This window comes from Rattus norvegicus, chromosome 4 (genome assembly GCF_036323735.1).
Source record: "Rattus norvegicus strain BN/NHsdMcwi chromosome 4, GRCr8, whole genome shotgun sequence".
Classification (NCBI taxonomy): Eukaryota; Metazoa; Chordata; class Mammalia; order Rodentia; family Muridae; genus Rattus; species Rattus norvegicus.
Genome location: NC_086022.1, coordinates 86,478,473 through 86,493,326, shown reverse-complemented (window position 1 = coordinate 86,493,326; position 14,854 = coordinate 86,478,473). Strand labels below are relative to the sequence as shown.

The 14,854-nt window shown below is 41.1% G+C and overlaps 1 protein-coding gene across 6 annotated transcripts in view; it reads right to left on the bottom strand.

Annotated features, from left to right (window-relative positions):
* Itprid1 (ITPR interacting domain containing 1) overlaps nt 1-14,854 on the bottom strand; it is a 160,354-nt gene that overhangs the window by 12,494 nt on the left and 133,006 nt on the right. For all 6 annotated transcript variants that reach the window (XM_008762911.4, XM_017592798.3, NM_001191973.1 and 3 more), the window contains 2 exons: nt 2,357-2,439; nt 801-1,982 (listed from right to left, as the gene is read on the bottom strand). In XM_008762911.4, coding sequence (XP_008761133.1) covers nt 801-1,982; nt 2,357-2,439 — 1,265 coding nt within the window. The remainder of the gene's footprint in view (nt 1-800; nt 1,983-2,356; nt 2,440-14,854) is intronic.

Here is a 14,854-nt window from a genome sequence, read left to right as displayed (position 1 = left end):
TCGGTCCCCAGCTCCGAAAAAAAGAACCAAAAAAAAAAAACACTTAAAAGGAGCATTAGAATGATTCATTACAGATGAATTGATTAATCAGGGGTTAAAGTAGGTTGGCATTACTCAGTATTCCATAACCTCAGTACTCATTTTTAAACCAGTTACCAAAGGTTGAACAGAAATCCATTTATATGACACCAGAGGTTCAAGTAATACATCAATAATAAAATAATAACACAAATTGATAATTAAAGACATACCATATCAATGAATGTTAACTTGAGCTTTCTCCGTGTTAAATATTGTGCTGAGACTCTAAATACCTTAAGTGCTTTATTTCATGCTCACACAATTGTGTGACAATGGAATGAGTCAATTTCCTACATATATGTACATATGCATGAATGCGCGCGCGCGCGCGCGCGCGTGTGTGTGTGTGTGTGTGTGTGTGTGTGTGTGTGTGTGTGTATTAAACCCAGGGCCTTCTGCAAGCACTTAGCCACAAAGCTTTATCCATAGTCCCCAGCCCACTGTTTTACATGACTGTCTAGAGACTCTAAATGGCCCAGACTACTGAATTGAAAAGTCAGAATTCCCAGTCAGACTGACTCTGAGATGAGACAAGTCAATTGATATTATAACCTAGAGCTATGAATTTATCTCATAAACTATAAAACACTCAACAAGCATATTAATATTTGAAAACAAGATGAGTTTTCTCTGCTATAAAGAAGGATAAACACTATCCGTGTGGTGTTAGTGGTGTGCTTGGTGCCTCCACCTGCCCAGTTTGTAGAGGAAACACTTACAGAACACAGGTCCCTCACAGTAGTGTCTTGGAGTATTTTCAGTGTCTTCATGAACTGGACTTTGGGTTCCTCAGCATGTGAATACTGGAAATGCCTGCAAATAGAGGGTTCTGGGCCAGGGCTTTGCCTCATCCACTGACAGTTGGGGCAGTGATGACAGCAGACACAACAGTGGGCAGGTGTGGTATGGCAGATGCCTGTTGGAGAGGTACTAGGAAAACCTGTATCCAAAGAAATGGATTTGGTGAGGGGTGAGGGTCCATGAATGAAGTCATTATGGTAGGGCCTGAGCTGGCATTCATATGCATAAGTCTGAACAGCAACATTGTTGACCTGCCTTGTTTCTCTCTGCAGTTTTAGGACTGTGCTATTAAGAGGGTCACATGGAGTATATTCAAAAGCTGTTTCTTTATTATAGGTCCCCAGTTCTGCAACCCTCTGAGCAGCTGACACCAGATTGGAGGACACCTGGGTTGTCACAGACCAAGAGCTGGCAGCATTTGAGTCAGTGGGAACATCTCCAGGTGGCTTATCAAGGTGGAGAATTGACTTATCAGAGGTTTGAACAAGGTCACCTTTATAGGGCATGTCTCCTCTGTGCTCGTGAGAGTGCTGTGCTGGCCTCTCTTGCACCAGCGAGCTTTGCTTGGTGTCAGGGAAGACTTTGCTGTTGTCCTCTGTTCCAGGGATATCAGAGTCCACATGATAGAAATTGTCTAGAGTCTGATCAAACTTGGATGACCTTAGTGATTCAAAGTGGTGGCTTTCTATCAGCATTTTCCCAGTACCCTTATGCCCTAGAGAACTATCTTCCTTTTCTGTGACATAAGTCACCGTGACCCCTGTTGTGTTATTACATGTAGAAGTGAGCACAGTTCCAGCAACACCCTCTGGGTGTTCTCCCACCATGATGGTCTTAGGGAGAGTCATGTCTGGATTGACTATTTCTGGTGGCCCTTCCATGTCCCTAAGTTGAAGCTCCTCCTCCATCACAGATGCTGAGTCCTTTTCTTCCAAGGTACTCCTATCTTGGCTTAACACAGACGAGCTTGCTATGCTCTCGGACTTAGAACCATATGACTCTTGCTGAGAGTCTTGCCATGATGCTGTGCTAGGACTCTGATCCCTTGATTTGCAACCTCTATAGACAGTGGGACTCTGGCTGCCTGCCAAGGAAGACACCTGCAGGAGAAAAAAACATGGAAAATGGATCAGGAAGTTAGGGCAGATCAGTGACAGAATTCGTGAACACAGACTATACACTTGGAATTTTATCAGATTGCTATGTCTTCCCTATGACCAGTTTATTGTTTTGAAAAATCAAAGCAAAAGAGAGAGGAGAGGAAAGGTGAGCATCATGGTACTTGGTCTACTGAGACTGTTTATTCTTTGCCCACCATATATCTGGTGTGGGCTTTAAAACTTGCCATTTGTGATAGGCACTTTAAATTTATCCTTCCAAGTTCTCCAGGACTGAGTATACAATTGGTGTGGGTGGTTAATAGGACTAAAGGGTGTGAGGTATACAATCAGGGCCCAATTCCAGACCCTTTTACCTGGAGGGGCTGGAGCTCTGGCAGCTCCTCCAAAAACCCGCTGCTGTCAGACTGACAGCTGTTTGTTCTGTCCACTCGGGTGCCTGTGTGAAGAAAGAGAACTGGAGGTTAGGGAAGTGAAATCACCCTGCCTGCAAGACCGAGAGTAAGCCTTCTCTATGCTTAGCACATTAGAGAGCATACACGGTCTGACCACGTGTGACACAATGGGAAACTTCCAAGGATATCTTTTCTCAAATGTCAGAGAGCTCATGTAAACCTGCATCTGTATCTTCCTGAGCCTGGAAAACATGGACCAGTGGAAGAACTCACTTCTTAAATTGTAATATGATTAATTGTGAACTGAATTTTTACTAAGGACAAAAAAAAGCCTACAGATGTCCCTGAATATGACATTAATACAACAACAATACCTTCCTATGTTATATATTACACACATATATTATCTTCCTTTTGACTAAGTTTTAACTGCAAACTCTCTCTTAGCTTTCCTTGGCTCTAAATTTAAGACTACAAGACCATGCGTCTCTTGTTCCCACAAAACACTAGATAGGGCAGACAAAAAACAATGCTGTGTGGACAGGCTAGGATTTGTGGACATCATATGTAAGTGTTGTGTTGTATTTTGCTGTGCTGTGCTGTGTTGGATTGGGTTAAAAGAAGAGGTACCTGATAGCAAGTCCCTGCACTAAAGATTAAACTATGCCATTTTACTTTGAGGTGGGGTCTCCTTTATTCCAGACTGTCCTCAAATTTACCATGCAGCCAAGCCAAGGATGATCTTAAACATCTTATCCTCCTGTCGCTACCGTCTGAATGCTTGGACTACAAGTTTATACTATTGACTGTTTTGTGCAGTGTTGTGGATTAAATGCTAGGCAAATACACTGGTTACTGTGTTTCACTCCAGCCCAAAGTATTGGATTCCCATTTTTCTTTAGTAATACTTGCTTACACTAGAAGACCTTGTCTTCTCTGAGAAAAAAGACAAAGTGTACATCTGAAAGTTGATCAAAAAGGATGATTGCTGATAGATATGATGCTTATATAGCTGGTACCTAAGTGAGAAATATGTAATTTTCTATTGCTTAGACACCTAAGTACTGCAGGAAAGCTCAAAGATCCTAGCTACTGTTTATGTTTTTCAGACCTAGCCTCGAGGATTCCTCCATTAACAGCAATGCCCTCTCTCTGTGGGATTTCTTTAGCCAATCTTAATGTTATGTGTCTGAATAGAAATGGTCTCTGAGGTGGTCCAGCCAGCCCACAACCAGCTCATTTGCTCAGAGGTTAAAGCAGTAAGAAAACACTGGCCCTCCTATAGGAAGGTAAAACCTCATTCTTTAATTTAGACTTTTAAAAACTGAAAAAAACAAGAAACAAAAGCATTTAGCAGCTGACCTTTAGTGGGGTTGAAGAACTCAGTAGAAAAATTTGAGAGAATGGTTTCTCTGATATAAACATCTCTTCTTGATGTGTTTTAAAGAACGAAATGTGGAAATCTTCACCCGATTTAACCTTAAAAGGACTTCTGCTCTTGGCAAGCTAGAGTAACAGGGACCAGAATTTCTCTACCTCCTGAAACAATTGAATACTATACAAAGCACATGAACAGTGGTTCTTGTTTTGTTTGAAGACAGCAGGCAGCAATGCATGGGAACACTTTCTGAGAAGCAGGCTCAGTGATAGGAACGCCATGATTGCCTGGATTTCTGCTGCTAGTTTTCAAGCCTCAGTATAAGGACAGAAACTCAGGGAGAGTCTTGGAAAACACATTTAATAAAGGAAGTAGAGGTAAGACTCTAGCAAAATTGAGCCATCTAGAGTTTGCAGGTCAGTGTGAGGGAAAAAGAAAGTACTATGGAGAATGGCTTCTTGGGTCCCTCTTGAGCTATGTGCCAATAGGGGAGGAACCATCTAAAATTGGGCTCAACATTCACCCACGGCCTAGAATAGTGCATGATTCCACCCACTATATCAAAAAGCTTCATAATTCATACAACACATTATAGGTCTTGAGTCGGAGGTGAGGAATAAGCAGCCTGAGAAGGACATTGATCTGGTTCTTCATACTGTCTTAACAATAAGACGCAATGAGTCAGAGTATTTCCTGATAACTCAACTCTGCCTCAGAAGTAAACTCAAGAAGAGCTTATTAGGAAACACCAATACTTACCACATGCCAAATTAAATCCACACCACTTCGCATCTCTACAAGATACCAGGTATGTCAAATGTGCGCCCACCCCATTCCACGCATAGTTCCAAACCTATGGTCACACAGACCCTTATGACTCTCCGGGTCATACAACATAAGACAACAACAACGAAAAAGGCAGCAATGTGGGAAAGATATTTGCTGGAAAGAGGGTGGGGGGGAGATAAGAGCAGGTTGGGAAGAGTCATCAAAATACATTATATACAGGAACAAAATTGTCAATGAAGGAATATAATTAACTCTAAAAGAAGCAGGTAAATGTGACCCAGACAGGGAGGTGAAACACCAACAAATGGAAACAAATAAAGAGTTGATGCTGATGTTAGAATGATCAGACAAGGACATTAAAACACTTATGACAATATGCCATATGGCCAAGAATCTAGGAATATGATGAAATGTGTTAAGTGCAGACATTGATGGTGTATGTGTGCTTAAAGAGCCGAATCAAAGTGAAAATGAAAACTATAGTGCTTATGATGGTTTATAATGGATAAGATTAAAAGAAAATTAAGGATTATGTAATAAAAACAACAATGAAAGAAAGACATAACTATAGAAATGATCCCAAACCAAATCTACACGTGGAAAACAAGATTTTAAGCGATGAAAATCACACCAGTATGCCATGCAACCTCTCCAAGTAGATGGATATATTAGTAATGGGAGAACTCCAAAGAGCATGGAGAACACTTGAAATGTTTGACAGAAACAATGCCCTGGCACACAGAGCATGAAGAAAGCTATACCAAGGCACATCAGACAGATTATTTAATACCAACAACAAAGAAAAGAGTCTTAACATCCACCCCACTAAAGAGGCAGATTATTTACACATAACAACAAAAGCAGAAGGAGAATTAGCTTTGAAAGTAATCCAGGGAAAAGGTGTGACTCCCATGGAGGACAGTGAAGAGCATGAAAGGAAGCATCAAACACACGTTTAAAAAGGTTTAACTCCTTTGAAAGATTATTAAAGACCGGGGGCAAGCCCAGGGGTTAAGTAGTAGCCTAGCATTGTTAAAGCCCTGGGTTTGATCCCTAAGGTGGGGGAAATTGTCTATGTTAACAAAAATGACAACAATATAGCATAGGGCTTATTAGAAAACCCTATGAGTCTATGAAAATAAGTATTATTATAACATGGAGCAGGTTATATGGAAAGAGCTGATCTAATAAACACCTCTAAGTATAACATTCAATTCTGGGGGGGATTTTTTTAAGTTTACATTTCAAATGTCATTCCCTTTCCCCAGTTCCCCTTCACAATCCCCCTATCCCCTCCCCATCCCCCTGCTTCTATTAAGGTGTTCCCTCACCCACTCACCCGCCCCTTCTAGTCTTCCTGCCCTGACATTCCCCTACACTGGGGCATTGAGACTTGGCAGGACTTGGCTCCTCCCATTGATGCCCAACAAGCCCATTCTCTGCTACACATGCAGCTGTAGCCATGGGTCTGTCCATGTGTACTTTTTGGATGATGGTTTAGTCTCTGGGAGCTCTGGTTGTTTGGCATTGTTGTTCTAATGGAGTTGCAAACCCTTTTAGCTCCTTCAATCCTTCCTCTAACTCCTCCATTGAGGACCCAGTTCTCAGTACAATGGTTGGCTGCAACCATCCGCCTCTGTATTTGTCATGCTCTGGCAGAGCCTCTCAGTAGACAGCTATGTTAGGCTCCTGTCAGGTTGCACTTCTTGGCATCAGCAATATTGTCTGGGTTTGGTGGCGCTATATATATATATATATATATATATATATATATATATATATATATATATATATATGTCATCCTGAATGAGGTAACCCAAACACACACACACACACACACACACACACACACACACACACACACACACAGAAACCATGGTATGTGTGTGTGATCATCCAAACTGTGTCTCTATATTTTCTCCTATAAATATTCTTGTTTCCCCTTCTAAGAAGGATTGAAGCATTTGCACTTTGGTCATCCTTCTTCTTGAGCTTCATGTGGTCTGTGGATTGTTACTTGGGTAACTCGAGCTTTTGGGCTAATACCCACTTATCAGTGAGTGTATACCATGGTGTGTGTGTGTGTGTGTGTGTGTGTGTGTGTGTGTGTGTGTTTGTGTGTGTGTGTGTGTGTGTGTGTGTGTGTGTGTGTGTGTTTGGGTTACCTCACTCAGGATGACATTTTGTAGTTCCATCCATTTGCCTATGAATTTCATGAAGTCATTGATTTTAATAGCTGAGTAGTACTCCATTGTGTAAATATACCACATTTTCAGTATCCATTCCTCTGTTGAAGGACATCTGGGTTCTTTCCAGCTTTTGGCTATTATAAATAAGGCTGCTATGAACATAGTGGAGCATGTGTCCTTGTTATATGTTGGGGCATCTTTTGGGTATATGCCCAGGAGTGGTATAGCTGGATCCTCAGGTAGTACTATGTCCAATTTTCTGAGGAACCTCCAGACTGATTTCCAGAGTTGTTGTACTAGCTGGACATCCCACCAACAACGGAGAACAATTAATACTAGGAATGGAATATTTGCCTGTTAAATATCAGTGAAAACAATATTTATTATTAGAGATTTATTTTACAATACTTAATTTGCATGACATATTTAAGATGGCTGATCTTTTTCAAATCAAATTCAACCAGCATTGAAACTTGTCAGCTGAATGCAGACAACATTAAAGGCAAGTGGGGTAATTTTCAGGGTAGAAGGTTCTAGTGGAGAGAGGGAGATTGGGGAGAGAAGAAGGGAGGACATGAGTTAGCCAGGGAGACAGGAAGGTGCTGATGAGCATCCGCTCACTCAATTCAAATCGTGATACACATTACATTCACAACACACAATGAATTCACTTAAAATGTATTATAAAGAAGAGTAGTTTGAACAGAAGTGCCTTTCTGGATAGAAAATGTTGCTCCAAGGTGACATTAGTTCTTAAATGAAAATCTCAGTGTTGGGCACAGGGTACCTTTCTAAATGTGTTATTGGACAGAGGACCCAGAGTTACACAAAACAAACAAAACAAAACAACGTGCGTGCTATTGCTATTGGTTAACCATTACAACTAGAGGGTAACTCCCTATTGAGGAAGATGCTCACTCTAAAAGTAGGACCCACAGAATTAGATTTGTACCGAACAGAAAACTCTCTCCCTGATGGTTAGCTGACATAGTGGCAGAAGGTGCAATGTAGGTTGCTGGAAGAGAAAAAAAACCTCAGTGGTCTTTTCCAAATGTGGGCCCTACATGCTTTCATATTGACCTGCTGGGTAAGATGTGCCCATTGGAGCAATTGGTATGATGGTTGGGTCACCCACCTCTTTCTTATAGGATCTGTGGCCTTCTCCACACAAAGAATTTTATGCCTCAATGTGTAACCTGGTCAAAAGTCCATGATGAGGGAGTCACAGGGCCCAAGAGGGAAAACTTACTAGTGTTGTTTGGCTAAATAGTCATTTTGTCAAACTCTTTTCTTAAGATTTATGTTTATTTCCACAGATTTGTCTTGCTTGGGTAAGAACTGATGCAGAGACACATAACTGGTCAAAGTGTCAAGTGTAAGTCACTGTGAAGGTTCAGCTCTGGATGTATCATCTATATTAACCTTATGCCTTCCCCCATCCCCACAGTATTGAAGGCTCAGGGAACATCGCAGAAGAAGGGACAAAAGAGAATGTAAGCACTGGTAAGGTTTAGAGCTGTGAAATCCTCAGTTCTGGATTATTATTGTAAACATCAACCCCAGCAGTGGTTACCCACACAAGATCCAGGTTGTCAACACTTCAGCATGGATGGGGGAAGAGGTATTTGACAATCAATGGCCACTAGGAAGGGAGAGTCATACTCTTTGTGGATATGCCCTACAGGTAGGTTCTACATTGATCTGCATGTGTGCAGCATTAGTTGGACTTAGGGAGTTTCTAACAGCAACAACAAAAGAAACGAGGTGGGGTGGATACTAGGAAACCCCGAAGGGAGGTAGTGGTCAATGAATAGGATGGAAATTCATTGTATAGAAGTGTGAAATTTCAAGGAGTAGTAAAATAAAAAATGTGATTTTGAAAAACGTTTCTGGGTACTGTTGAAGTTAGGAAGGAAATCACCTGTTTTGTAATTTATGTACTTTATGTAAATTATGTGATAATTGTTATAACATTGCAAAAGCTTTGAGTAGATTTTCTAATACTTCCCACATAATGCCCCGACTACTTAGAGCTTATTTTTACTCAACAGCCAAGCAAGCAGACCATCCCTGAGCACTTTGCACATGAGCTTCCTACTTCAAGCTACCTTATGTGCTTTAGGTCCCCGGACAGCCTGTTTCAGCCCAGGAGACCCTGACCACAGAGAGTCAATAAGTGGAACTAACTTCCACATCTCCTTCCTCACCCCTGAGCCATAGCATTAAGAGTGAAAGTTCCTAATTAGGAAGAGGTAAGACTCTGGGGAGGGAAGGCTACACAGGATGCAGAGCCTCTTGCTTTAGTGAAGTGTTTCAGGCACTGCCTGTGAAAGAGTCCCAGGACACCATTGCTATTCACTTTTCCAGAAAAATTTCTTTTTTATTATTATTAATTATCTTTATTTCATGTTTGTTGGTGTTTTGCCTGTTATATCTGTATGAGGGTGTAGGATCCCCTGGAACTATACAGACAGTTATGAGCTACCACATGGACAGTGGGATTTGAACTCAGGACCTCTGGAAGAACGGCCAGTGCTCTTAACCCCTGAGCCATCTCTCCAGCCCCATTTCAAGATTCTTGTTCTGAGTGGGAGCCACAAGTGTGATGTGTGATGGCTAATGGCTGCTATTATCCTTGCCAGAGGAAGCAACATATTCTGCTACTAAACCAATCTCTGGTCCAAATGGAAATACTTTCCTCCCTGAGATCTGTGGGTGACTGGCTTCAAAGAACTCCATCCCACAGAATACCAAAAACCGCAGATACTCAAATCCCTAACACGAATGCGTCACAGTATTTGCCTGTGACCTATGCACAGCCTTCCTTCCCTCTTAAGCCATCTTGGATTTCTCACAGTACCTACTATAATTTAAATGGTATAGAAAGGTTGTGCTGTATAGTTTAAGGAACAGCTAATGGAAAAGTCTACATCTTTCATGTATTGACATATTTCTACTAGTGCTGGTCCAAGGTTTGCAGATTGATGAAGCTATTCTGAGTATGAGGACTAACTGTAAACAGCTACAAGCATCTCTATACAGTAGGACTCATTGGTTCTAAAGGCGGTGTATTTGTGGTATTGACAACAGTTATATTTCATTAACCGTGTTCCTGTAAATCACACACAATTGTTAAATCTCACTTAAGTGATATCTCTGGAATTTAATTAAATTTAATAAAAGACCAAACTGAGATTTCACTTCTGTAGTGTGACTGAACAACACAGTTGTGCATGATTTTCTCAAATAAAGGATTTTCATAATTCCTTTGCTTTAGAATTCAAATGTATACATTTCTGAGTCATTCTGAGAAATTTAAGACCGAGTCATTCTGAGAAATTTAAGACAAATGTGGGGCAATTTTCAGATGGCTTAGTTTCTTTAGGAGACTAAGATCTTTGCCCCTTATAAACTATTTCAGTGACTATCAACAGCTCGGTGAAGATTTCCTCATTTTAAACTTCCCCTTGGGGCTGTAGTAGTTAAACAGAGATAAAGTAGGAGAAATCACCTAGTCTGGGATAGCTATGATGAATTATTAAGCAAACAGACAGATACAAATGAGCGTCATTTATCACTGCTACACCCTCAAGGTAACACCCAGGCAGGAGGGCTTGACTTCCGGTACAAGAACATGGCATTTGACGCCTAAAGGAAGTAGCACTAGCTCTCCAGGCCGTCCCACCCAGTTCCTGAAGCCTGCCAGACCACGCCTAGGAGAAACTTCTCCTGAGGAGCCACAGCTCTGACCCACTCTGTTAAATGGAGGCCTTGTTTTGTCTTTTTCCATGTTGCTTCCTGGTTTGTTTGTTTGTTTTTTTTTTTTCTAGAGAAATTTTATTACCCAAACTTCCCCTCTAACAGGTCCCTGTTCTAAGCCAACTAGATAAATGACACCCCTTACCACCAAAACCTTTCTGCTCGATTTAATTTTGCTCTCACTAACTGATGGTTCACCAGCTCTATCCCGTGGCTCACAGAGGCTAAATTCTCAATATAGTTAAGTAGCATGCTATTAGAACACCCGACTGACTCATCTGGAAGATTTATGGCCACATCTACCAGCTTTGGATTCTGACTCTTTCTATTGGGCTCGTAATGAGCGAGGCTAATGCCCAATAATATATGCGTGAATCTATGAACACATAGATATCTTGTCTAAGTACAGGTAAGTTTTTCCTGCGGGACACCATTTTAACTATTATAATTCAGTCTCTATTGGTATCACTGTTTACGCTACTCATGACTATGAAGGCTAGCGTTAGTAGTCATTAGAAATTATCTCCCACAGTGCACAGTTGCCTTCTAGGATTTAGATTTTACTATTTCAGTAGGGCGAGCCCTGCCTGCAGACTGGGCCTTTGTACTGTGCTAACACGCCTACCCTAGGGAGAGGCCTTAGGCAGTTTGTCAAAGTAACCACCAGATGGCAGCATTACACCAACCACGAAGGAGACAAGTCTTTGCCAATACTCTCCAATTGAGAGTTCCTTCGTTTTTGAACTGTGGCAATAGTAAAAGCACCTGAGTTGCACTGAAAATAGTCTGAGTGTAGAACGTCTCAGGAAACAAGAGTAAGGAGTTGAAATGTAAATTTGTCTAAGAACTGGTGTGGATTTACAAATGAGTCAAATGCAAACGGCCCAAGGAGGGGGCTGGAACCTGAGATGAGAAGCAGCAGCTTTGCCCAATAGGAAGCAGTGCAGCGAGGATTGTTTGGACCGCAGTGGCTATCACGATCACGGGGCACTTTAAAATATAGAGTAATTCCAAACGCTTCAGAACATCGTTACGGTTTTGTCTTCAGATCTCCACGGAAGTCAAAATGGGGCTACCAACCACTCAATGTTGGTGCATTCTAGAGCCTTCTTTATTAGCTATCATCCAACTACTTTACACATTCTGCTAACAGGGAGCTACTCACATGTGGCAGAAAATATGCAACTATTTTGTGGTAGAGAGCCAGATCTGTAGCACTTTTTATTGTCTGGTCACACAGACCGTGTCTAAGGCTCTTTCCCAAAGATAGCCCTCTGGCTTTCTAGGCATTTCTCCTCACCTGTAGGCTCGCTAAAGTCCACTCACATGGGGCTGGGTTTGCAGGTCATTTGTTCTTTATACTTTTGAATAAGTTCTTGTAAATTTTGCTCTAAAATCACCCCTCTCTCTCAAATCTAGTTTCGGGAGCTGAGATGCCTCTGGCCAGCATGGGACAGAGAAGAGTGGCTCTCTTCTCTCTCTGTATAGTTCAGTTTCACACACACACACAGCCTACTGTTGTTACCCCAGATCAGTCGGAAATGGGTTTCCAGCATTGGGCTATTCTTCGATCTGTCCTTGTTTTGAAACCCAAATGAATGATGCAGTTTGCACTCTTGTAAGATTTGTTTGGGCTCTTATGGGTTCAAGGTTCATTCTGTCAATGATAGTTTGACCTCCATTAGAGATCTTTCCGTGTCATCTCTGGCTTCCCAAACATTCCTGCTGTGTGTCAAGTCCTTGCTAATGCAGTGAAAAGTACAGGACACAGAGGCAGGGCTACAGATGGTCCTGTGGGACCCTTCATCTCTAAGAAATATGAACTGGGTCCCCTCAGGTCTTATACTGCCCTAGATACTGATCACATATCTGATCCTAGATATGTATGAAGAAGAGATGGTATGTTAATGGGTTTGGAAAAACCTATCTGAAACATGCGACTGCCTTCATTCATGCCAGAAGTTCTGGATAGTTCATTTCTTCCTGTAGACGGCGTCTGCAGCACACCTGTGGGCGCCCATGATACTTAGCTGATGCTTTGCAAGCTCCTGAAGCTTGGCCTCCCCCTTTCCTCGTCTTTTTATTGTTCCAAGTTTGCCAGTTTCTCCTCCATTCTTTAGTCAGAATAGCTACATTTCTTAGTCACTGGGAAAAAAGCTTCTCTAAAAGTAAATCTATTTGGCTTGATCCATTAAGTATTAATTCACTATTATAAAAACAGTACACAGGGGTGAAGAAACTTTAGGAAATGAAAAAAACTTAATTACTTAGTTATGTGGGAAGACAAAATATTTCTATGTATTCTAGCCCAGTGTGCTGTCATTGAGCACCTAGGAACACATGTGTGTTAACATAGTAATCATACCCACTTTGTAGCCTCCGTCTTTTAAAATAGTATATTGTGAATTTTTATGGACATTTCCTAAAGTGTGTTGTGTGCATGTGCAAGCATTCACATTTTTCTCTAAATAAACTCTCTTTGTATGTTCTTCAGAAATTTGGAAAGACAATTTTTAGCCTCTTAATTGTTTAACGCTTTGGGGATTATTCTCAAATTAATGACATTTTAAAAATCTACTATTTTTCCCAGCTACAAACTCTGTAAGCTACAATAGTGGCTTGCCTTCAAACTATACCCACTGGTTCAATAGTAGCACAGAAGTTATGGGAATAACCAACAACTTCTTTATTAGATTTAGACACTCTCCATGTGATGAAACCTATACCCGATATTGTCAAGAACATGAGAATAGAAAGGTCTTGGGCATAAGAAGAAAACCAAGTATTACTCTGCTAAATGAACATCATAGAAATAAAACTTCTAATAACATGTTATGCCCATAGATGACTGCATGGTTCATCTATCATCGCAGAAGCTTTTTCTTACACTAGACATTAATTAACACCCACAACTGGACAATATACAGAGAGTGAGAAACTTTGTAACGCTCAGTCTTAAAAGGTGCCTTTGTATCAAATTCCAGCACTCAAGCTTCAGGGATCTATGTGAAAGAGGAAGCAGAGGGATTGTAGGAGCCAAGGTTGAAGAACCCTGTCGACTCCAAGGAAGTAGCATTTTCTAGACACAATAGGCTGATACGCATATAAATTCATAGAGACTATGACATTATGCACAAGACCTGCATATAGTCAAGCCAGACAAAATCCTGGCTCCGAGAAAGGGAAGTGGGCACAAGGTTTTACAAGGAACTGTTTGCATAGTGACGACTGCCAGGAGAGAGAGGGGAAAAAAAAGCAAACCGTTTTCCTCAATGCAGCCACACAGAATATATCAATTACACTCCAGGGAAGAGCTCATGGTCAGTATTTTGTTTTTACATTGAGGAAGGGAGGGAGGGAGGGAAGGAGGGAGAGAGAGAGAGAGAGAGAGAGAGAGAGAGAGAGAGAGAGAGAGAGAGAGAGAGAGAGAGAAGATATAAAGTTGGAGAGGAGTAAGGGGAGGAGAAAGAGTATGATCAAACTACATTATATAAAAAGTTATTTAAAAATAAAAGTGTTGCTACTTAAAGTTTATCTTTTTTTCCTTTTTCTTTTTCTTTTCTTTCTTTTTTTTTTTCAGAGCTGGGGACCGAACCTAGGGCCTCTCTTAAATTTGGCCTCACTTAATAAATTATGTAAATATGTATGTATATTTAAGTATACTATTTACAGTCTCTTTTCTTGAATGATCGTGGTTCTGGTACATTTCTGCCCATTCAGTTTGCTTTTCACTTTCCGTTGCTTCCTTGTTTTCAGTGTACATCTATTTTAAAGAGCTCAAATCACGTTCTTCACCAGATTTATGAACTCCACTGTCACTGTTATTTTGAGGTGCATCTGGTCCTCTTGCTTTTGACTTTATGTTATGTGCCTCTGTGACTTTGGTGGGCGTAGCAAAAGCATGTCACGTCAGATGAGAATCCAGCCCTTATTCTGAAATCAGCATAATGTCTATAGCCGTCTCACCCTAAATAAATCTAATTTTATCTGAAAAGAAGCATCACTCATAGCTCAAGTCGGTCTGTTGAGTTGGAATTCAGTCTGGACTCTCTGTCAGCTCAGCCTTACTAGTGGCTCTCTCTCATGATGCTGGACACATGTCTTACTTTATGTCATGCTATTGGTATATTAAAAACAGATCATATCTCATGTTGAAGTAGAACATTTTACATTCTCTCTCTCTCTCTCTCTCTCTCTCTCTCTCTCTCTCTCTCTCTCTCTCTCTCTCTCTGTGGTGGATGGGCCCTAATGTATGTGCAGATATTCTAAGGCATCAATTTTTCCTTCCACCAGATGGGATCTTCTGAGGATCAAACTGAGTTCATCAGATTTAGTTTCAAGTGC